Source organism: Macaca mulatta, chromosome 11 (assembly GCF_049350105.2).
Source record: "Macaca mulatta isolate MMU2019108-1 chromosome 11, T2T-MMU8v2.0, whole genome shotgun sequence".
NCBI lineage: Eukaryota > Metazoa > Chordata > Mammalia > Primates > Cercopithecidae > Macaca > Macaca mulatta.
The window spans coordinates 111,189,354-111,214,375 of NC_133416.1; the positions used below are offsets into that span (position 1 = coordinate 111,189,354).

General features: G+C 40.8%; 3 protein-coding genes across 11 annotated transcripts in view; 1 reads left to right on the forward strand and 2 right to left on the reverse strand.

Moving 5' to 3' along the window:
- The window catches only part of UQCC6 (ubiquinol-cytochrome c reductase complex assembly factor 6), a 19,064-nt gene extending 18,198 nt beyond the window's left edge, over nucleotides 1-866 (reverse strand). Inside the window, exon 1 of one of the 2 annotated variants that reach the window (XM_077952499.1) lies at nucleotides 725-866. The gene's annotated coding sequence lies outside the window, so the exon portion shown is untranslated. Of the gene's footprint in view, nucleotides 1-287; nucleotides 478-724 lie in introns of those variants that run through there. The other variant, XM_015152538.3, reaches the window with a different exon arrangement.
- Nucleotides 575-23,708, forward strand: TDG (thymine DNA glycosylase). Of its 2 annotated transcripts, XM_015152623.3 has the most exons (10): nucleotides 575-830; nucleotides 11,688-11,830; nucleotides 14,620-14,861; nucleotides 15,680-15,749; nucleotides 17,566-17,701; nucleotides 17,903-17,985; nucleotides 18,065-18,159; nucleotides 19,494-19,665; nucleotides 20,420-20,545; nucleotides 21,784-23,708. In XM_015152623.3, the coding sequence occupies exons 1-10, from the start codon at nucleotides 808-810 to the stop codon at nucleotides 21,924-21,926; spliced, it is 1,233 nt and encodes a 410-aa protein (XP_015008109.3). In that variant the 5' UTR covers nucleotides 575-807; the 3' UTR covers nucleotides 21,927-23,708. The 2 variants fall into 2 exon arrangements, with proteins under 2 accessions (XP_015008109.3, XP_015008110.3); XM_015152624.3 differs by lacking the exon at nucleotides 11,688-11,830.
- A 119-nt stretch (nucleotides 23,709-23,827) lies between these two features.
- Nucleotides 23,828-25,022, reverse strand: part of GLT8D2 (glycosyltransferase 8 domain containing 2) — a 74,126-nt gene continuing 72,931 nt past the window's right edge. For 6 of the 7 annotated variants that reach the window (XM_015152545.3, XM_015152541.3, XM_015152544.3 and 3 more), the window contains one exon: nucleotides 23,828-24,418. In XM_015152545.3, the coding sequence (XP_015008031.1) occupies nucleotides 24,249-24,418 (170 nt within the window). In that variant the 3' untranslated portion in view covers nucleotides 23,828-24,248. 7 annotated transcript variants of the gene reach the window in all.

Consider the following 25,022-nt stretch of genomic DNA (forward strand, 5'->3'; position numbering starts at 1 on the left):
AACCACGGGGACATAAAAGAGAGGTTAGTTTGTAAGATTACGAACCACTGAGATGTAAAAGTGGGGTTAGTCTGTAAGGTTATGGGAGGTGATGCTCGAATGGGATCTAGTCTCGTAGACGTCAAAGGTTAATATTCTCACATATCCAAAGTAAAGCAGAGAGCGGTTTATGTAGAGCTTTACATTCACCCTCATTTCACAGATAAGAAAACTGAGGCCCAAGATGGCACAGTGGCCTCGACGACCAGGTTTTCCACTTTCAAAGTCTCTCCCTCACATCTCATTACCTGATAATGCAACAGTCTTTAATCGGCGCGAATTTCGGGGTGGAAAGGACTAGATAATGCTGATAAGCGTCATCATCCCATATACACAGCACCCAAAGGTCAGCACCCTATAGCCCACGCGTCCACCAGTCCCCGAAAATACTGGGGACAAAAGCTGACGTCAGCGGAGGGCTCCTAGTCCCAGTCTTCTGGTCCTCCACCCTTCCCGAAAAGCCAAGCGGCGGAGTTGGGGCGCCCTGCGAGAAAAGGGTGAGCGTGATTGGGCTGTCCTGCATCACGTGACGGTCAGTACGCGTGGGATTTGGCTCAGAGGAGGCGGAAGTGCAGCGCAGAAAGGGGGTCCGTGGCGGAGGGCAGAAGCCTGGGGGAGGAGCTTGAGTCCAGCCACTGTTGGGGTACTGCCAGCCATCCGGCCCAGGTCTCTGGGGTTGTCTTACCGCAGTGAGTACGACGCGTACTACAGAGACCGGCCGCCCGTGTGCCTGGCAGGTGGAGCCGTCCGCATCAGCTGCCTCGGGGAATGGAAGCGGAGAACGCGGGCAGGTAATGCCGGGGCCAGCACTGCCCCTCCCTTGCGCCCCTCACGGCAGGGCAGGTTGGCTGGCGAGCGCGCGCGCACGCAGGGGTCTTTTAAATCCCGGCCCGAATACAAAGGCCGGGGCCGCGCGTGCGCACAGCAGCCTGCTTGGCCCTTCCCTGGCTGCTGCGGCGGCGGCGGCGGCGGCGGCGGTGGCGGTGGCGGTCGGGGTTGCTCTGAGGGTTACCTGGTGCACCTGGACCCTTCTTTGGTTCCCCGCGATAACCAGTTGACTATAAAATATATTAGTAAACATCCAGCAGTCTTTGGTTAATGTGTCTTTTTGGATGCCTTTCTTGGCTACGTTTCCCTTCACTCTCCATTACCACGCTAAGAGCTGTAAAGATGAGTGTCGAACATTTCCAGCTCCAGGAGTTTTCATTTTAAAGTTGGTTGATTTGTTACGGCTTCCTCCCCTAAGGCCTACTAAAAGCAATGTTAAGGGTCATGGGTTAGATAATTTTGTTGTGGGAATATGTATACCACTCTCGAGTAGTCAATCTAAAAATGACCTTTGAGTTTTCCAGTGGTCTTGGGGACGATCTTAAGAATCCGTTTTTAAAAAGTCCTTTGGGGGAGTCAAGAGAAGGATTTGCAAAAGCAAGAGATTTAGGGATTTGAACTCCTGGTGGAAAACTAAATTTTTAAAAAATGGATATGGTGGCAGTTTTTTAAAAGATAAAGAGTGATGATTTACATTGAAATTAAAAGAAAAAAAACCTATTATACCTAATGAAGAGTTATCCTGACTCTCAGTGGCTAATGGGAGCTGAATTTAGGCAATGCAAAGGACTTCTATGGGCCTGTTCATGTCTGTAAAGTCGACATGTCTGGAATCTGATTCTGACATGCCGAGAATTGGTGTTACATGAAAGGGCACACTAACCAAAATAAGAGTTTAGGAAAAGAGATATATGTAGACAAAGTGTGGGCTTTATCTTGACTTTGTAGATCAAGTCCTGGAATAAATTACTCCACTTCTTTCCCAGAAGAACTTTACAAATAAGAGAATTCACCAAAATTTGTGGAAATCTCTCTCGTGACCTTACTTCAGAGCAGAATTGAAACTTGGGCCAAGAATAAATTACACATTGTAAGACTTTATCCAGGGTCTTACAGCAAAATAGTAGGACTTGAATACACTGTTTAGCTCAAAGCTGTGACATGTCAGCCTGACTTCATCCAAAAGGCTATCGACCAGATTTTATTTTGTCTTGGAAAGCTTTCACCTTTCAGAAACTGTGGAAAATTCTGTGTAATCTTCTGAAATGACTCAGACCCCAGGTAATCCTTAGAGAGTAGTTCTCTGTCACCCTTGACTGTGCTAGTCAAGAAATGTAATGTGGGATGTGAAAAAAAATAAATTTACTTCTTTTTTTTTTTTTTGAGACAGAGCCTTGCTCTGTTGCCCAGGCTGGAGTGCAGTGGCGGATCTTGGCTCACTGCAACCTCCTTCACCTGGATTCAAGCGATTCTCCCACCTCAACCTCCCGAGTAGCTCGGATTACAGGCACCTGCCACCAGGCCCAGCTAATTTTTTTGTATTTTTAGTAGAGACAGGGTTTCACCATGTTGGCCAGGCTGATCTTGAACTCCTGTCCTCAAGTGATCCACCCGCCTTGGCCTCACAAAGTGCTAGGATTACAAATGTGAGCCACCGCGCCCAGCCGACTTTTTATTTTAGAAGACTAATTTCAGATATTCAAAGAAGAAAGTCAAATTCCATTAATAGAGACTTTTTTTTTTTTTTTTGAGACAGAGTTTCACTGTGTTGCCCAGGGTGGAGTGCAGTGGTGCAATTACCGTTCACTGCAACCTCTGCTTCCCAAGTTTAAGCGATTCTCATGTCTCGGCCTGCCAAGCATCTGGGACTACAGGTGCCCAACACCACGCCCAGCTAATTTTTTGTGTATTTAGCAGAGACGAGGTTTCACCATTTTGGCCAGGCGGGTCTTGAATCCCTGGCCTCAAGTGATCACTTTGGCCTCCCAAAGTGCTGGGATTACAAGCATGAGCCAAAGCGCCCGGCCTAGACTTTATTTCAATGGCAAAATAGTTCAGGAGTCTTAGAAGGTACTTACAGTCTAATCAACCAGAGAGGAATAAAGGAGGAATTTTATAAGGAGTACTGGGTTGTTTCCAGTGACCTCAGGCGTGAAAAAGACATTTACTGAGGATGGAAAATAGGATGCCAAATCAAAAGTGACTGGAAGAGAGTGGCATGGACCACTAAGAATACAAACAGGAAAGATTAACCCTCAAATGAGAATAGGCTTTATAGAAATGTTAAGGAGACCAGGAGGGACTGTTTTAGTTAGATGTTGACAAGAAGAATAATAAAGATTTGGCTTTTCTGCCCAGTATACTGGCGTGGTGGCAGCAGACAACAGAACACCTAAGTACTTTGTTCTGATTTGGATTTTACATCTCTTATGTTAGGAAAATGATTGTCTGACTGGAAATGGCAGAATGAGTATCTTTAAGACTTAAAGCTCAAGATCAATGAAGGCATTTAGGAGAAGTTTCAGGTGTTCTAACAGAATCATATGCCCTGGCCTGTGTGTGTTGTATTTCAAGGGAAAGGCCAGATTAAAGCAGTGTTTGAGGATTTGTAGCAAATGTACGGGCCCTGGAAATAAACACATGGGTTCCTGTTCTTCCAGAGGTAGAGTCTGTCCTCTCTTTACCTTGATCCTGAACAAAATTTTTACTTATCGATGGTTACTGAGCATTTTTAAAAGAAACTAATTGACCAGGCACGGTGGCTGAAGCCTGTAATGCCAGCACTTTGGGAGGCCAAGGTGAGTGGATCGCCCGAGGTCAGGAGTTCAAGACCAGCCTGACCAACATGGTGAAACCCCATCTCTGCTAAAAATACAAAATTAGCCAGGCATGGTAGCATAACTAGTGACCATTACACTACAGTATCAGTTCAGAAAGAAAGCAAGACCTGTACTAGACAGGCAGCATCAGAAGGATGCTGACAGGAGGTACCTATGGTAGTCATTATTATAGCAAATTTATTATATACCAGGTACTGTTTTGGATGTTTTACATATGCCAACTAGCTTAATCCTCATAACCAATTATTAGGTTCTGTTGCCATTTTACAGATATGGAAGAGATTAAGAGGCATAAAGAGATTAAGGAACTTGCCCCCAGAGCTAGTAAATGGGAGAGCTGAAATTTGAATCCAGATGACCTGGCTTCAAAGTCTGCCTCTCTAGCTAGCAAATCTGCTTTACCGCTTCTCTTAGTGGGCAAGATGGCGATGGGCTGATGGCCATCCAGTTAGGTGAAATAAAAACCTGGCTTACTACTGAAAGAATCAGGCAGACTGAAGAGAGGTCTGTACTCATATGCCATGTATCTCTATCCCTAACTTTGTTCCTTTCAGTAGCTTAACAGCAGCAGGGTGCTGATGGCATGCTGATAAAATTCGTGAGTGACCCAAGCCTGGGAGGAATTTGTGGAATTGACTGATTGATTGAATCAGAGTCCAGATAAATCCTGACTGACTGGAATGGTGAATCATCTTTTATAAAGAAGAGGCACAATCCTATACTCAGCTGCAGAAAAATCAGTGATAAAGTGGAATGAGGGAGAGGTGATACAAGGACAGTTTTCATTGATGGGAAACTCAGTGTGAATCAACAGTATAATGTGGGTGCCAGTATAGCTAGTGTCATGGATTCTGCAGTTTGTCTCCAAAATGAGCAAGTTGGTAGTCCTGCTCAGTTTCAGGCTGATGAGGCTTTATCTGGAGTTTTGTTTGATTCTGAGTACCAAAAAATGACCAAATACTGAAGAAATTTGACATCATACTACATGAGGAATTATACTATTTGAGGAATACATAGGAGGACTGGCTTATTCTAAATCTTTATATTCACAGTTTCTAGTAGAAGGTACATATGGTGAATACACAGACCTCCATCTAGCAATATCAAATGGAATCTTAACAATAGTTATGGTGCTATCGCATCATAATTGACATAACCAGACCCCTTTAGTTGAGTATTTGGATTATTTAGCCTTGTTCATTATTTTGTAAGTATTCAGTATGGCATGTGCTTTTTTTAAGTGAAGATAATAAGATGTATTTAGAAAATAGCAACTTAGGCTGGGTGCAGTGGCTCACACCTGTAATCCCAGCCTTTGGGAGGCCAAGGTGGGAGGATCACTTGAGGCCAGGAGTTCAAGACTAGCCTGGGCAACATAGTGAAACCTCATCTCTACAAAAAATTTAAAATTTAGCCAGGCATAGATGCATGTACCTGTAGTTCCAGCTACTCAGGAGACTGAGGCGAGAGGATTACCTGAGCCCAGGTGTGTGAGGTTACTGTGAGCTATGATAGCACCACTGCACTCCAGCCTGGGTGCCAGAGCCAGACCCTGTCTCTTAAAAAAGAAAAAAGCAACTTAAATCCCTAAAATAGTGTAAAATAATTGAAGATAAAAGAAGTTGGAGTCATTAATTTTAGAGAAAACCTTAAAGATTTAGTTTTTTGAAATACAGCAAATCTAGCCAGGCATGGTGGTGTGCGCCTGAGGTCTCAGCTACTCAGGAGGTTGAGGCAGGAGGATCACTGGAGCCCAGGAGTTGGAGGCTGCAGCCAACTATGATCATGCCACTGCACTCCAGCACGGGTGACAGAGTAAGACTCCGTCTCTAAAAAAAATAATAATTAAAAAAATTAAAAAATAGCAAATCTGAATTAACTAGACTTCTTAATGAACTCTCTGTGTGGAGTGTGTGTATGTGTGTTTTGAGAAAGACTATCAGAAAATACGGTCACCCTTCCATATCTATGGATTCTGCATCTAAGAATTCAACCAACTGTGGATTTAAATTATTTGGGGAAAAAAAAAGACAAATAACAACATTAAAAAAATAGTACAGATAAAAAGAATGCAGGATGACAGCTACTTACATAGCATTTACATTGTATTAGGTATTATGAGTAATGTAAAGATGATGTAAAGTATAAGGGAGGATCTGCATAGGTTATATACAAATACTATGCCATTTTGTATCAAGCGACTTGAGCATCCTTAGATACTGGTATCTGTGAGGAGTCCTAGAACCAATCCCCTATGTACAAGAAACTAGGTACATACCACAGTCCATTTTTAGAAAGATTGATTAGTAACTAAAGGATGACTGTACACAGTTCATCAGTTCCAGGCAGCTATAAAAAACCAATCTAGCTGGGTGAGGTGGCTCACGCCTGTAATCCCAGCACTTTGGGGAGGCTGAGTTGGGCAGATCATGAGGTCAGGAGTTGGAGACCAGCCTGACCAACATGGTAAAACCCCATCTCTACTAAAAGTATAAAAATTAGCCGGGTGTAGTGGCGCGCCTATAATCCCAGCTACTCAGGAGGCTGAGGCAGGAGAATCACTTGAACCCAGGAAGCAGAGGTTGCAGTGAGCCAAAATCACGCCATTGCATTCCAGCCTGGGTGACAGAATAAGACTCGGTCTCAAAAAACAAACAAACCAAAAACAACAACAGAAAAACAGTCTGTGAGCACTGCAGTTCAACAGAAGGTGAGTGCAAATGGAGGCTAGGAGAGAAAAAGAGGTAAACAGGAAAATGAGGGAGAGAGAGAGGGAGTGAAGAATATTTGAGACAAAGGTAAATGATGGGGGAAGAAAAGTGAACAAAGGGAAGTAAAATCAATCACGCTTTTAAGTTTGACATCAGGAAGTTATAGAAAGTAGAAAGTTTTTGGGGTCTGTTTTGAGTCTAGACAGATCTAGTCCTATTTCCTATATATTGTCCACATATGTAGAAATCACTGGATCTAATTCGTCATTTTCATGGTGAGGAAATGGATACCCGGAGAGGATAAGTGACTAAATGCTCTTCGTTACTGTCCTTCTCATAGAGTTATTGCTCAGAAACATTGCAGAGTTCTGGATTATAAAGTAGCAACAATCATTATGCATACACAAATGTATTTAAGAAATATCCTCACACTGAGGTTGAAACAGGTTTATGCTGCTTATACATTTAGTTGTTATTATAATAGAAGATAAAATTATACAGAACCCCTTTTTTTTTTTTTTTAAGACAGAGTCTTGCTTTGTTGCCCAGGCTGGAGTACAGTGGCATGATCTTGGCTCACTGCAACTTCCACCTCCCTGGTTCAAGCAATTCTCCTGCCTCGGCCTTTTGAGTAGCTAGGATTACAGGTGCATGCCACCATGCCCAACTAAGTTTTGTATTTTTAGTAGAGACGGGGTTTCACCGTGTTGGCCAGGCTGGTCTCGAACTCCTAACCTCGTGATCCACCCACCTCAGCCTCCCAAAATGCTGGGATTACAGGCATGAGCCACCGCGTCTGACCAGTTATCCAGAACTCTTTAGTTAACTAGCATTCAAGTTTATGAAGATTTTTGTGTAGATATAATGCTTGTTTCTGCCAAGTAATAAGAATGTTGTAATCTACCATCTTTCTTTTATTCTGGCTTTTAGAAAGCTGTTGAGGTAAATAAGCTAAGTTTAATGCTCAAAGATAGTGTATTCCTCAGAACACACACATTTTATTTTCCATAGGTTTATTTTTCTTTATCCATTCTAATTTAACTTTTTGTAAAATGCCACAGTCCATTTTTAGAAAGATTAAGGGATATATCATTATTGTAGATAAGTTTCTAGGTTTCTTTCAAACTTGATATACCTATCTAATATAAGAGTTCAGATGCTTTTTCCTTTTATTTTTCACTTTTTATGCAGCCCACTGTGATTTCTAGAATTTTTATTTTCAGCTTCTGAACCCCAGAATTCCTGAAGACGATTAACGACCTCCGACTATACCAACAATTTGGAGGTTTTTTTTTTTTTTTTTTTTTTTGAGACGGAGTCTCGCTCTGTCACCCAGGCTGGAGTGCAGTGGCCGGATCTCAGCTCACTGCAAGCTCCGCCTCCCAGGTTCACGCCATTTTCCTGCCTCAGCCTCCCGAGTAGCTGGGACTACAGGCGCCCGCCACCTCGCCCGGCTAGTTTTTTGTATTTTTTAGTAGAGACAGGGTTTCACCGTGTTAACCAGGATGGTCTCGATCTCCTGACCTCGTGATCCGCCCGTCTCGGCCTCCCAAAGTGCTGGGATTACAGGCTTGAGCCACCGCGCCCGGCCGGAGGTTTTTTAAAGTAAAGAATCGTCTTGTAATGTGAACGATGTCTCCCTAATTTATGTATTTTCAGTTTGCATTTTCATGAAGTGCTCAAAATGGGACACGTGAAATTCTGAGCGCGGTAGTAAGAAACATGGGAGAGTGGTAGGTAGATTGCCTTCCTGACCATGTGACAGAGTAAAAACACATCACATGCATTTTTTTTTTTTTTTTTTTGAGATGGAGTTTCACTCTTATTGTCCAGGCTGGAGTGCAATGGCTCCATGTTGGCTCACCACAACCTCCACCTCCTGGGTTCAAGCGATTCTCCTACCTCAGCCTCCCAACTAGCTGGGATTACAGGCATGCACCACCACGCCAGCTAATTTTGTGTTTTTAGTAGAGACAGGGTTTCTGCATGTTGATCAGGCTGGTCTCGAACTCCTGACCTCAGGTGATCTGCTGCCTTGACCTCCCAAAGCGCTGGGACTACAGGCATGAGCTGCCGTGCCCAACCACATCTCATGCATTCTTTTGCAGGCATTTATTGTCACCATATGTCTTTGTTTCTGTATATTCAAGCTAAATCAAGGTGCTATTAGAATCTCGGAAAGCTGCCACTGACCACAGTCAGAACTTGCAGTTTCTTTAGTTAGAATTGCCACAGGACCATTGCTCAAGACTTCCAGATCTAACCTAGCCATATCCAATTCATCATTAGAATATTTAAATCATAAATACTGAACAACCAGTATTTTAACAATTTATTGCAAAGCGCTACTAATAATATTAAAGAAAAGTTTGAAAAAAAAGACATTTTACTTTGTGCCAGGCATGGTTCTAAGCATGGTTCTACATCTTAACTTCCTGTCCCTGTCTACATATTTTCCCTTATGTGTAGCCTTAGTTTACATTACTATTTTGTATTCTTTTCTGTTTTAAAATATAAACTGTTTCCTGTTCTTTTACATAATTATTTAATTTTTTGGTAGCTGCATAGTGTTTTCTCATGTTAATGTATTTTAGTTTACTAAATCATAACTTTATTTTTATGTAATTTGTGAACAATATATTTAAAGAAATAAAACTCTTATGATACAGGTTAATCTCTTTCTCACTCATTCTTAATCTTTGCTTTACCAACCTACCCTTAAAGATAGCTGGAAGTGGAAATGCCTCTCCAGTGGTTTGTCCATTGGAATTGGGCTTCTGTTTATCTTGAGCTGCCAACATTTAGCCCAGCCACTTGGGGTGGTCTGTTATCCTTTGTCTCCCCAGGCCATTTAAGCTTATCCAGGAAATGCTTTAGTTTGCCTTTTTTTTTTCTTCCTGTTAACCATTTATTGAGATATGATTTACATACTACATAGTTCATCCATTTAAAGTGTACTCATTTTCCCTCTTTTGTTGTTGTTGAGGCAGAGTCTCGTTCTGTCCCCCAGGCTGGAGTGCGGCAATGTGATCATCGCTCACTGTAACCTTTAACTACTAGACTCAGGCAATTCTCCTGCCTCACCATCCTGAGCAGCTAGGGCTACCAGCATGTACCACCATGCCCAGCTAATGTTTTAAAAATTTTTTGTGGAGGTGACGATCTTGCTATATTGCCCGGCCACTCTTGAACTCCTGGCCTCAAGTGATCCTCCTGCCTTGCCCTCCCAAAGCACTAGGATTACAGACATGAGCCACCATGCCTGGCCTCATTTCCCTTTTTAATCTGATTTCTGAGCTTCCTGTTCTCTTTCAGTGAATGTCATGAGAACGAAAACTGATAAGTAAAGTATCTTGCCATAGAAAACATGACTTTCCTCTCCAAATAGTAGACCAAACTTTTCCATTTTACTTTCTACTGTTTTTCTTCTCCTGCCTATTTAATGGCATTACTTGGCATTTGCTGTGACTTGAGTTTCATCAAATATGTATTTACTTCCCTGGTTTTATGCTAATAGCAACACCATGAGATAGTGGTTTAAGGCCATGAGAAGTATTTTTTTTTAATTGTTTTCTTTGAAAACCCCCGTTCTTTCCTTTGAACAGAATACTTTGAACAAAATTTAAATCGTGTTCAGAAGAGAGGTTTAGAGGTTTTTTCCTTCATAAATTCAACACATTTACAAAATATCCATTTCACGTTCCTCTTCAGTGACTTAATCTGTTTTGTGTTGCATTTCAGAATACTGTAGACTGGGCAATTAATAAACAGTAGAGGTTTTTTTTGGCTCCTACTTCTGGAGCCTGGAAAGTTCAAGGTGGAGGGGCTACATCGGATGAGGGCCATCTTGCTGCATCATAAAATGGCAGAAGGAATCACACAGTGAGGCAGCACTTGTGACAGAGATCGGAAAGGAGGTTCAACTCATCTGCTCATCCTGTTATCAGGAACCCTCTCCTGTGATAATATAGCATTAACCCATTCATGAAGGGAGAGCCCTCCTCTTGAGCTGATCACCTTTTTCTTTTTTTTTTTTTTCTTTTGAGACAGAATCTTGCTCTGTCACCCAGGCTGGAGTGCAGTGGTACAATCTCAGCTCACTTCAACCTCCGCCTTCCAGGCTCAAGCAATTCTCCTGCCTCAGCCTCCCAAAAATCTGGGACCTCAGGTGCATGCCACTGTGCCCGGCTAATTTTTGTATTTTTAGTAGAGGCGGGGTTTTGCCATGTTAGGCTGGTTATGAACTCCTGACCTCCGGTGATCTACCTTCCTCGACCTCCCAAAGTGCTGGGATTACAGGTGTGAGCCACTGTGCGAGCCTTGTCACCTCATAAAGGTCCTACCTCTCAACACTTGCATTGGGGATTTAGTTTTTAACATGTGAGCTTTGGGGGACACATTCCAACCATAGCAGTGGCAAAAAAAAAAAAAAGTAACCCCAGCAAAACAACAATACCACCACCGATAAAAATTGAATCTAGGCCTGGGTGCAGTGGCTCACACCTGTAATCCTAGCACTCGGGGAAGCTGAGGTGGGCAGATCTCTTGAGCTCAGAAGTTCAGACCAGCCTGGCCAACATGGCAAAACCCTGTCTGGACAAAAAATACAAAAATTAGCCAAGCATTGGGGCTCAACCTGTAGTCCCAGCTACTTGGGAGGCTGAGGTGGGAGGATCCCTTGAGATCTACCTCAGCAGTAGCAGTGAACCAAGATCACACCACTGCACTGCAACCTGGGTGACAGAGGGAGACCCTGTCTCCACACACACACACACAAAAAAAACTAATGAAAAAAAGAAGTAAACAGGCAAATAAAAAGAAACTAAAAGAGAATCTTAATTAGATTGGAGGGGATCTTCGGGTGATTAAATACTGAAGGATACTGAAAGTAGGGGCACAAATTGTCTTTGGGGACATCTTAACCCTGTATGGGTTGATAGACCTTTCAAGTCTGTCTGCTAGAAAATTCCCTCAGTCCTATTTCAGAGAAAGTCTGGGCTGACTTGACAGGACTGATCGGTTTTATCAGTGACACATCTTATCATTAAACAGTGCAAGAGTTAATGGTAGGTTAGTAAGCACTCAGTAAAGTTTGGTGAATGTGTACATACAGGACTAGATCTCTCCTCCCTGTAATCCACTCTAAATAAATACTTTAGTCTGGTTACAAAATACTGAATACTATACTGAAGACTTTTGTACAGCTGATCATTTGGATTTACATTTGGGTAATTTTATCATTACGTCTCATGCTTCATTATTCTTTCAGCTATTCCCTTCAGCAAGCTCAAGCTTTTTATACGTTTCCATTTCAACAAATGATGGCTGAAGCTCCTAATATGGCAGTTGTGAATGAACAGCAAATGCCAGAAGAAGTTCCAGCCCCAGCTCCTGCTCAGGAACCAGTGCAAGGTAGTTTCACCATGAGAGCTTAGAAAATTCAACATCGGATCAGCCAGCTTATTTAAGAAAGGGTTTCATGGTGAATTTTAGCTCTATTTTAGTGTTAAAAAGTCAAATCCACTTTTTAAGTACTTAGTATGTGCTAAGCACTGATAGGTTCTGGGGAATAAAAGAACATGGATCCTGCCCAAAAATATCTCATAATCTAATAGAGAACAGGAATAAGTAAATACATGTTACAGCTCAGCACAGTTGATAGTGAAGAGGGGCATAGAATGAATGCCCTGAAAGCTCATGGGGTTGGCTTCTTCTAACTCAGACTGACGGCTCAGAGGCCGCTTCTTGGAGCAGAGAAATAACACCAGGGCTCTGAAACTCTGACAGTGCGGAGGCTTCATCCCCATGAAGATGAGAGTAGGGAAGTGTCCAGGCTGAGGGGGCTACACAGGCCGGGTACGGACACACACAAGCATGGCACGGCCAGAAACAGAGCAATTCTGTGTCCTTGGAGTCTGGGATGTAACAAGGAAATAGTGAGAGATGAGGCCAGATGGGAACAGTTGAAGCTTGTTTTTTATCCCGAAGAATTTATATTCTATCATGAAGGCAATAGGGAGCTGTTGAGAGAATGTAAGCAAGGGATGACTTGACTTGATTGGTGCTTTACAAATTAGTCTGGAAATACTAGAGAGGATAGATTGGTTGGTAGACAACAAGTTAGAACTTGGAGGCAGGCCGGGCACAGTGACTCACACCTGTAATCCCTGCATTTTGGAAGGCTGAGGTCAGGAGCTCATGACCAGCCTGGCCAACATGGCAAAACCCCGCCTCCGCTGAAAACATACAAATTAGCCGGGCGTGGTGGTGCATGCCTGTAATTCCAGCTACTGGGGAGGCTGAGGCACGAGAATTGCTTAAATCCTAGAGGCAGAGGCTGAGAGGCTGCAGTGAGCCAAGATCGCACCGCTGCTCTCCAGCCTGGGCAATAGTGTGAGACTCTTGTCTCAAAACAAAAACAAAAACAAACAAACAAAAAACCTCAGAGGCAATGAGTGGATTAGATGGATTAGAGACACTGTTTGAATAATCTAAGGGAGTACTGAGGAGGACCTGAAGGGGTGGAGAGTTAGGAAACACTTAGGAGGTAGAATTACCTAGCCATGGCTAATGGGTTTCATGTGGTTGGGGGGAGCATGGCAGGGTAGTGGGGGAGAAAGGGGAGTCCAGAAGTAACTGCCAGGTTTCTGGCATAGGCATTTGGTTGAGGAGGTGCCATTCACCAAGACAGAGAATTAGAAGAAAATCATAGATTCCGGGGGCGGGAGAGTGGATGGAGAGAAGTTAGTGATTTTCTCCAGTGTAACAGTATTTGTATGAGAAATGTGCTCAGGGTTTCGGTTTACTAATTGCAGGAACACATCTAATAACTCTGCCTCCGCATTAGACTTCCCCAGCTACATGCCAATCATGGTGGATCCGTTGGCATAGGGAGTGGCTAAGGCAATGTGAGGCAGAAGAGAGGAGGGACTGACTGCCTGTATCCTGACAGGCTTGACTGGGGGAAATGCCAAAGAGGAGTAGAGTCGGTTAGAGGCCTGAGTAGTTAGGAGAAATGTTAAATAATTAAGGGTAAGAAAACCAGGGCTTCCTGCTGGGCAACTATAGGTCAGTGGTTTTCAATCAAGGGTGATTTTGCCCTCCCAAGGGACATTTGACATTGTCTGAAGACACTTTTGATGATAAAGACTGGCAGGGTACTACTAGCATCTAGTGGGTAGAGATCAAGGGTGCTATTAAACGTTCTGTAATGTGCAGGACAGCCACCCACAACAAAAAATTGTGCAGCCTGAAATGTCGGTAGTGTGGAGGTTGAGAAACTGCTTTAGGTCCTGAGGTCGGATCCCTCCTCCTGCCTTTTGAAAAATACTGCCAACCCAGAGATGTCATCCTGAGCACCCCTAAATTTCTCTCTTCAACTATGTATGGAACAGAATATACCTCATCTCTAAAACAAGCCCACAAGCCATTTGTGTTTTTCTTTCTGTTTTTTTTTTTTTGGTGACAGAGCCTTGCTCTGTTGTCCAGGCTGGAGTGCAGAGGCATGATCTCAGCTCACTGCAGCCTCCACCTCCTGCGTTCAAGCAATTCGCCTGCGTTCAAGCAGTTCTCCTGCCTCAGTTTCCCGAGTAGTTGGGATTACAGTGCACACCACCATGCCTGGCTAATATTTTTATAGTTTTAGTAGAGACGAGGGTTTCACCATGTTGGCCAGGCTGGTTTCGAACTCCTGACCTCAGGTGATCTGCCTGCCTTGGCCTCCCAAATTGCCCTCCCAAAGTGCTGGGATTATAGACATAAGCCACCATACCTGGCCCATTTGTGGTTTTCTACTGGGGAAATTGAGTTAAAATGTTTCCCTTCCTTCCTGTTTCTCTATTTTTCTGTTCTTGTTTGCTTATTTATGTATTTACATTTAGAATTTATATAAAATGATACATAGAAACTTTGTATCCCTGAGAAGGTTAAGATGCCAAGTAATGCTGTGTAGAAAATAATAGTCTATGATTATTCTTCCCACAAACAGCTAGCAGGGGAAGGAAAGTAGGCATGGGGGATTGCGTGAACCCAGTTCTAGGGTGAAAGACGGGGAGGATAGTGCAGAGGGGACTGATGTTGGGACTGTAAGAGTTTAATTTTGGGGAGACAGGTACAAAAGGTGCTTATTGGGTAACTCTTCTGGGAAAGCTGCTAAAGTTTCTAAGTTAAGATTTTCTGCATTTCTGGAAATTGTGTTTCAGAGGCTCCAAAAGGAAGAAAAAGAAAACCCAGAACAACAGAACCAAAAAAACCAGTGGAACCCAAAAAACCCGCTGAGTCAAAAAAATCTGGCAAGTCTGCAAAATCAAAAGAAAAACAAGAAAAAATTACAGACACATTTAAAGTAAAAAGAAAAGTAGACCGTTTTAATGGTATTTCAGAAGCTGAACTTCTGACCAAGACTCTCCCCGATATTTTGACCTTCAATCTGGACATTGTCATTGTAAGATCTTTGTCCTCGTTGGATTTTATAAGTAGTATTGGGGGATTAGCTTTACTTAACAGTTGTCCTTGCAAATAGCATTTTGCTGAAAAGGACCATTTCTAAGAATCCTTTTGGTGGTAAATGGTGTCACCTGCATGAGTTTGTGTTATATGGGAGTGTTTAAGAGGGTGGGCTCCAAATGTAGGCTGTCTGGGTTCAAATCCTGTCACAAGTATAATCTTGGGTAAGCCTTACTAACTTTCTGAACACCGGTTTTCTCACTGATAAACCAAGGGTGATAATACCACTCCCTTATAGGGTTGCAAGTAAATGAGATAATCCATGTGAATCACTTCGACTGAATACCTGTGGAGACTTCATAAATGGTAGCACAGATTTTAAGCTCTTATTTTTGTCAGTAACTGTAAGAAACATCAGCATGTGAATAATTGTGTAGGTGATGTGGAGCGAGCTTGTTGAAAGCTGAGAACCAGAATTGTGGCTGGACATGGGCTCAGATTGATTGATTGTTCCAGGACCTCTCTTTCCAGACTCAAAGCAGCCCAGTTGGTGAGGGCGAGAGGCCTGGGATCATGAAGGAGTCAAACTGGTTTTTTAAAATAACAGCAAAACTTTTAAAATAAAGAAAATCTCTTTCCCATGTATGAAATACTTTGTTCAGATCAAGAGTAGTGATTGGTAAATGATATTGCTTATGATGCTCAATTAAATTTGTATTTTAATCAACTCAATTTTGTCCACCACTCCTCCATAGAAACCCTAAGGCTTAGGTCCTACTTTTTAAGATGAAACGTCTTAATTGTTTTGTTTTATAGATTGGCATAAACCCGGGACTAATGGCTGCTTACAAAGGGCATCATTACCCTGGACCTGGAAACCATTTTTGTAAGTGGTTACCTTTTAAATTAATTTACTTTTAAATTAGATACCTTTTTAACAGGTTTTTTCAAAAAAACCAATTGTGTTTTTAAAAAGAAAGAGACTGTAAATACACATTCATGTTTCATATTCTGTGTATGCGTCTGTACATGAAAATAAGAGGGTTTGAAATGATATGTCACTGTTAACATTTTAGTCTGAGAGTGGAGGGACATGAATAAGAGTACTTTCTCTTTTGTTTGAATTGTTTCTAATGAGTTGTACTACCTTTTTTTTTTTTTTTTTGAGATGGAATTTTGCTGTTGTGCAGGCTGGAGTGCAATGGCGCAATCTCCGCTCGCCGCAGCGTCCGCCTCCCAGGTTCAAGTGATTCTCCTGCCTCAGCCTGCCTAGTAGCTGGGATTACAGGCATGTGCCACCACGCCTGGTTAATGTTGTGTTTTTAGTAGAGATGGGGTGTCTCCATGTTGGTCAGGCTGGTCTCGAACTGCCAACCTCAGGTGGTCTGCCCACCTCAGCCTCCCAAAGTGCTGGGATTACAGCCGTGAGCTACAACGCCCGGTCAAGTTGTATTACTTTTTAAAAATGATTTTTTTAAAAAATTGTTATCTATAGACATAGGAACGATAGTATAGTACATCTCTGTGGCAACGCAGACATAATACTAACATTTCCAGATTTCTGCTGATTATTTTCTAGGAAAGCATAAAATAGTAGTAAAGACTTATATTTTTAGAGTAAGTTTTACAACGAAGTGTTGGCGGGATCTGATGGCTCACGCCTGTAATCCCAACACTTTGGGAGGCCAAAGCAGGAGGATCACTTGAGGCCAGGAGTTTGAGACTAGCCTGTACAACATAGCAAGATCTCATTTCTACAAAAAATAAGGTAGAGGTTGTGGTGCACACCTGTAGTTCCAGCTACTACAGAGGCTGGATTGGGAAGATTGCTTGAGCCTGAGAGGTAGAGGCTGCAGTGAGCCACAATTACTCCACTGCACTCCAGCCTTGGTGACAGAACTAGACCCTGTATCAAAAAAACAAGAAAACAAACAAACAAAAAACAAGCGTAACTACTGTTGCATTACTTTCTCTATATAAGCTGTCTTGTATGTAAATCATCTCACCTTATACCGCCTAATAGATCAGTGTATACAATATACCCTAAGGAAATACTAATTGATTATCTAACGGTAACATTCAGAACATTTAGGGCAACTGACAGTAATGTGGTTTTGGAACTAATAATAACATATTGTTCCTATAAAAAATTCCTTTTTTAGGGAAGTTTGGACTTTTAAATTTCTTCACCGTCAAGGTGTTTGTTGTTAGTCTATTGCTGTATATTTATGTGTGAGGTAGTGGTATCACCAATTGTAAAGCAAAATAGTCTCAAAGTTTCCTAAACTGAGTTGCTATATATTCTTGGGCAAGCATTTGCCTCAACCCCCTGTGAAAAGGAGATAATAATAGTATCTCGCAAGATAATTATGATGATTAAATCCAGGCGCGGTGGCTCACACCTGTAATCCCAGCAGTTTTGGAGGCTGAAGTGAGAAGATCACTTGAGCCCAGGAGTTCAAGACCAGCCTGGGCAACATGGTGAAACCCTGTCTCTACAAAAAATACAAAAATTAGCTGAGCATGGTGGTGTGCACCTGGGGTCCCAGCCACTCAGGAGGCTGAGGTGGGAGGATTGCTTGAGCCTCGGTGGTCGAGGCTGCACTGAGCCATGATTGTGCCACTACACTCTAGCCTCTAGCCTGGGTGACAGAGCGAGACCCTGTCTAAAAAAAAAAAATAACTGAATTTTCATTTCACAGGGAAGTGTTTGTTTATGTCAGGGCTCAGCGAGGTCCAGCTGAACCATATGGATGATCATACTTTACCAGGGAAGTATGGTATTGGATTTACCAACATGGTGGAAAGGACGACGCCTGGCAGCAAAGATCTCTCCAGGTAAGTACACAGCATTTGTTTTTATGGGTTGGAACCTTGACTAGGCTGGTCCCCCAAATATTCTAGGAACATCATATGTGTCTAGTTCAAGCTGAGCTCAACAAATGTGCGATACAATCTTTCATTGAAAGCTGTCTGAATCTAGCGTATTAAAAATATTGCCATATTTGTATTTTTGACTACTTTTTAATTCAATTTTAGTAAAGAATTTCGTGAAGGAGGACGTATTCTAGTACAGAAATTACAGAAATATCAGCCACGAATAGCAGTGTTTAATGGAAAATGTAAGATTTACTTTTAAATTTTATTTTTTTTCTTTGCTAACATTATGGGCAATGTAAATATGTTTGTATTTCATTTTAGGTATTTATGAAATTTTTAGTAAAGAAGTTTTTGGAGTAAAGGTTAAGAACTTGGAATTTGGGCTTCAGCCCCATAAGATTCCAGACACAGAAACTGTAAGTCCCTAAAATTGAGTTTGTAAATCAGTTAAATGTGAATTTTTTTCTAGATAATTTACTTATTTGTCCTGTCGTGATTTATGCCATGCAAAACATTTACACTGTATTTTAATATCTATATATCAGCTTTAATAGTTGTAAATTAATTCACATACTATTAGGGTTTATTAGAAAGAAAAACATTTGTCAGCTAAATGTCTTGATGTTGTTATTCAATGAAAATATTGAGAGGAACTGGCTCATATACTACATTCAGAATACATTTAATGGCATGTAGTTGTCAAATTCAAATGGTTTAGCCCTTGTACTCAGTTGTGAAACAAACGTGGAAACGCAGACATGATCCTGATTAGGAAAACTAATTGCCCCATTTATATATCTTAGCTCAACTTCATTTTAGAGCCATATAAATAATAGAACCCAGACAAGCCTCCAGCCAACCTAACTGGTATTCAGTACTGTTGTCTTATACACAAAGTCATCATGAAAGAACAGTGTTTTTCAAACTCTCATCTCTACAGAGCTTCTGCAGGCATTTGGTCCCAATTTTGCTTCTTAAATATGGTTTTAGGTTTTGTTTACAACTTTTAAAAAACAACACAGTGCACAGATTTACATGTTGTATATACAACATTTTAACTGATGGAGAAGCTAATTTGCTGCCAGGTTTTTGTGGAGACCTAAAAATGTTTCTGCCACCTACATATATTTAAACTTCTCCTTTAAAATTTTTTTTTGTTTATAACTTCTTATAAATGTGCAATTGATAACTTTTATTATGCCACCGGTTTTTGCTTAAATGAAGGCCCACCTTTGTCTACTTGGTTAAAATTGTACAAGTTCAGTACTTCCTGTAGAGTACTGTATCATTCTCTGTTACATGCCATTTGGAGGCTGGGCATGGTGGCTCACGCCTGTAATCCCGGCACTTTGGGAGGCCAAGGCAGGCAGATCACCTGAGGTTAGGAGTTTGAGACCAGCCTGGCCAACATGGTGAAACCCCATCTCCACTAAAAAATACAAAAATTAGCCAGGCATGGTGGCGTGCACTGTAATCCCAGCTACGTAGGAGGCTGAGGCAGGAGAATCGCTTGAACCCAGGAGGCAGCGTATTAGGAGGAGGCTCATTATTTTTTACTTACTGACTTGGTAATAAGTCAGTATTACAAATTCAAACTTAAACGCAACTACTTTTATTGATTTTTACATATATTTATATGTAGTTAAGTATCAAGTTGTTAACCCAAATAAAGACAAATACTCTAATCTCAATATGAGTGAATTCAATAGAATTTTAAGATTTCTGAAGTTATAAAATGTTGTGGTTCTAGCTCTGCTATGTTATGCCATCATCCAGTGCAAGATGTGCCCAGTTTCCTCGAGCCCAAGACAAAGTTCATTACTACATAAAACTGAAGGACTTAAGAGATCAGTTGAAAGGCATTGAACGAAATATGGATGTTCAAGAGGTGCAGTATACATTTGACCTACAGCTTGCCCAAGGTACGTTACTGTCCTCATTCCTTTTATTCATTTTGTGTCTATATATACACACACACACATTACAGAAAGTATGTTGTGGATTTAAAAGCAGGAGAAAAGAAAACAATTATATTTGCAGCCACAGTGCTCTGATAATGGATGATTATCACGCACACACAGATGTTATCACACACACTCTGATAATAGACACACACACACACACACACACACACACACACACGTATTACAGAAAGTATGTTGTGGATTTAAAAGCAGGAGAAAAGAAAACAATTATATTTGCAGCCACAGTGCTCTGATAATGGATGATTATCACGCACACACAGATGTTATCACACACACTCTGATAATGGACACACACACACACGTATTACAGAAAGTATGTTGTGGATTTAAAAGCAGGAGAAAAGAAAACAATTATATTTGCAGCCAGAATGCTCTGATAATGAATATTAGTCACTGTTAAAATCTCCTTTTACCAAGGTCTTCCCTCTACTCTGGCACTCCTACAGATAATTCACCTTCAGAGTGCCAGAGCAGAGGGATGTAAGAAATATTGTACCCTACCTAATGAATATAAGAGATTTTACAATTCTTATGTGTTTATTTAGTATATGCTATGTTTCAAAGATTAATAGAGACGTATCTCAGTATATATGAACATTCAAGAAAAATAATTGTTCATTATTTCTGAATAAAGCTACTTTCAAAATTGTTGTACAAAATCAGTTTTAAATCCTTTTTACCCTCCTCACAGAGGATGCAAAGAAGATGGCTGTTAAGGAAGAAAAATATGATCCAGGTTATGAGGCAGCATATGGTGGTGCTTACGGAGAAAATCCATGCAATGGTGAACCTTGCGGCTTCTCTTCAAATGGGCTAAGTATGTTTCCCTCCACATGTGTATTCCTTTCAAAGACGGTTTTGCCAGGATTGGGGGGAAGATTTTAATAGAAGGAGAGTAAATGATTGAAGAATGGGAATGGTAATATGAAATTTTATTTAGTGACTAATAGTGAAAAATTGATGGTTATTTCACATTGAATTACACAGACTTTTACAGTGCATTTTCTGTTTGTTTGTTTGTTTTTGAGATGGAGTCTCGCTCTGTCACCCAGGCTGGAGTGCAGTGGCCGGATCTCGGCTCACTGCAAGCTCCGCCTCCCGGGTTTACGCCATTCTCCTGCCTCAGCCTCCCGAGTAGCTGGGACTACAGGCGCCCGCCACCACGCCCAGCTAATTTTTGTTCGTATTTTTAGTAGAGACAGGGTTTCACCGTGTTAGCCAGGATGGTCTCGATCTCCTGACCTTGTGATCCGCCCCGCCTCAGCCTCCCAAAGTGCTGGGATTACAGGCATGAGCCACTGTGCCTTGCCTACAGTGGTGCCTGGCCTACAGTGCGTTTTCTTTAAGTCATGAACTCTCGGCCATCCTAGTTGCATTTTCCTCCTTTAATAACAAATGAGGATTAATAACAAATGAGTCCTGTATCTGAAAAATAGAACAGAAACTTATAATTGTATTCAGGAAGCTTGCTTAACTATTTTAATAATAATTCTCCTTCACTAGACTGTTAAAATCTCCTACTTTGATCATTTAAAACTTCCAGGTCGGGCATGATGGTTCACAGCTGTAATCCCAGCACTTTGAGAGGCTGAGGTGGGTGGATCATTTGAGGTCAGGAGTTCAAGACCAGCCTGGCCAACATGGTGAAACCCCGTCTCTACTAAAATATACAAAAATTAGCTGGGCATGGTGGCAGGCACCTGTAATCCTAGCTACTTGGGAGGCTGAAGCAAGAGAATCACTCGAACCCGGGAAGCAGAGGCTGTAGTGAGCCAAAATCACCACACTGCACTCCAGCCTGGGTGACAGAGTGAGACACCATCTCAAAAAGAAAAAAAACTTCCAAAGAAGCTGATGTGGTGGCTCACCCCTGTAATCCCAGTGCTTTGAGAGGCTAAGATGGGAGGATCACTCAAGCCCAGGAGTTTGAGGCTGCAAAGAGCTGTCATCGTGCCACTACATTCCAACCTGGGGGCGACAGAGTGAGACCCAGTCTCTATTTTAAAAAAAGCAAAAATTTCTAAATGGCATAAACTAACTTTGTCTTTCTGGCAGTTGACAGTGTGGAGTTAAGAGGAGAATCAACTTTCAGTGGCATTCCTAATGGGCAGTGGATGACCCAGTCATTTACAGACCAGATTCCTTCGTTTAATAATCACTGTGGAACACAACAACAGGAAGAAGAAAGTCATGCTTAAGAATGGTGCTTCTCAGCTCTGCTTAAATGCTGCAGTTTTAATGCAGTTGTCAACAAGTAGAACCTCAGTTTGCTAACTGAACTGTTTTATTAGTATTTTACTCTAGTGGTGTAATTGTAATGTAGAACAGTTGTGTGGTAGTATGAACCTTATGAACCTAAGTAGTTTGGAAGAAAAAGTAGGGTTTTTGTATACTAGCTTTTGTATTTGAATTAATCATCATTCCAGCTTTTTATATACTATATTTCATTTATGAAGAAATTGATTTTCTTTTGGGAGTCACTTTTGATCTGTAATTTTAAAATACAAGTCTGAATATTTATAGTTGATTCTTAACTGTGCATAAACCTAGATATACCATCATCCCTTTTATACCTAAGCAGGGCATGCTAATAATAATTACCACTGTCAAAGAGGCAAATGTGTTGATTTTTGTATATGAAGTTAAGCCTCAGTGGAGTCTCATTCGTTAGTTTTTAGTGGTAACTAAAGGTAAACTCAGGGTTCCCTGAGTTATATGCACACTCAGACCTCTTTGCTTTACCAGTGGTGTTTGTGAGTTGCTCGGTAGTAAAAACTGTACCTTACCTGACAGAGCCCTGGCTTTGACCTGCTCAGCCCTGTGTGTTAATCCTCTAGTAGCCAGTAACTACTCTGGGGTGGCAGGTTCCAGAGAATGCAGTAGACCTTTTGCCACTCGTCTATGTTTTACTTGAGACACATAAATATGATAGGGAAGGAACTGTATTTCTCCATTCATATTTATCACCATTCTAGTTTTATCTTCCTTGGCTTTAAGAATGTGCCATGGAAAGTAATAAAAAATGAACTTTTAGGCTAAGCAAAAAGATGCTGGAAATACTTCATAATCTCACTTAAACTGGTGCTTTATGTACATGAGATGTACTAAAATAAGTAATATAGAATTTTTCTTGCTAGGTAAATCCAGTAAGCCAATAATTTTAAAGATTCTTTATCTGCATCATTGCTGTTTGTTACTATGAATTAAATGAACCTCATGGAAAGGTTGAAGTATATACTTTTGTGATTTTCTAATGAGTTTTCCATGGTGCTACAAATAATCCAGACTACTAGGTCTGGTAGATACTAAAGCTGGGTACTAAGAAATGCCATTTGCATCCTCTCAGTCACTCCTGAATATTCTGATTTCATACATACCCAGGGAGCATGCTGTTTTGTCAATCAATATAAAATATTTAGGAGGTCTCCCCCACCCCCAGGAGGTTATATGATTGCTCTTCTCTATGAGAGAAACAAATTCTTGTTTTGAATCTTAACATGCTTTTTAGCTGTGGCTGTGATGGATTTTATTTTTCCTTAAGTCTAGGTCAAGCTGTGTAAAAGTCATTTATGTTATTTAAATGATATACTGTACTGCTGTTTACATGGACGTTTTGTGCAGGTGCTTTGAAGTGCCTTGCATCAGGGATTAGGAGCAATTAAATTATTTTTTCACGGGACTGTGTAAAGCATGTAACTAGGTATTGCTTTGGTATATAACTATTGTAGCTTTACAATAGATTGTTTTATTTGAATGGGGAAAATACCCTTTAAATTATGACAGACATCCACTAGAGATGGGTTTGAGGATTTTCCAAGCATATAATAATGATGTTTTTCCTAACATGACAGATGAGTAGTAAATGTTGATATATCCTGTACATGACAGTATGAGACTTTTTCATTAAATAATATTGAAAGATTTTAAAATTCATTTGAAAGTCTGATGGCTTTTATAATAAAATATATTAAGAATTGTTATCCTTAAGTTATGGGCTTTTTCTGTAGCAAAACTGAGTGGTATTCTATCCCCTTTAAACCTGAGGTCAGTTTACCTTCTATTATATTTAACATGTAGAATAATAACATGATAAAAGTCATAAAAATGATGAATATTTTATTTTTCAGACATCCATATTTTAAATGCAATAGTTTTATAAAAGAAAAGATTGGCAACCTGTTAAAAAGATCTACATGTGAAAAATACATTTAGAAGTTTTAAAAATTTGTGGATATAATTGTTATTCAGAATTAAGCAGATTGATTACTGGTATCTAGATGGGTCTGTTCCTTTATGTTTTTCAGTCACATAATCTCGATTTCCATAGTTAACACATGTACTTAAAGAAGTCAGTCAATGCCTATATGGTCCAAGGTATAATTTGCACACAGTAGTTTTTGGTTTTTATATTGTGGCTCATCTGTATCAAAGGTAATGTTCATAAAGAACAATGTTATAGTTGGCTACAAAGAGACAATTCCACATTTCTAGACAGGGAATATTTTAAGGGTAGAGTTATATCAGCTATGGTGATTGAGTTTAAATATCCCTGCAGGGTCAGGAACAAACCAGCTTTCCCATAAGTCGTTGTGAACACTAGGGAAGTCCCAAGGTTTATGTCTTCCATTCCAGTGGAGTAATTTAGCTTCCTGCAGAAAATGCTCCGAATATCTGGCATCTGGATTCCAGCCTTCATTGTGTTTAAAGAAAAAATAATAGGCTTGTTAGAGGATAACATTTTTGTATTATAAATTGAATACAAGTTCATAGTTTAAAAAAAGGTAAACAAAAGGGTTATACAGTGAATTTTCTACCCACCCCATGTCTCCAAATCAACCGTTGTTAGTCTCTTGTGAATCCTTCTAGTAAAGCTATAGCATTGTTTGACCTGTATGCATGTATATGTATATTTAAAGACAGAAGATGAGCATACTGCTACCTTGCCTTTAAAAAAAAAATTATTTTATTTCTTTATTTGGACATTGCCTTTTAAAATTACTGTCTTGGAAAACTTTCCACAGCAGTACATGTGGATTTACCAAATTATTTTTAGTGACTGTATAGAATGATAGATAATTATTTATTGACCAAGTTCCTTATTAAGGACATTTAGATTGTTTCTGTCCTATCATTAGCATCAGCACAGCAATGAACGCCCCTCTGTGTGTGTCTAGTCTATGTGCACAGTTATATCTGTAGGATAAGGTATTGTAGGTGGGATTGCTAGATTGAAGGGTGTGTGCCTTTTCAGTTCTGATAGAGATTGCCACATTGTCCCCGAAAAAGTTCTATTA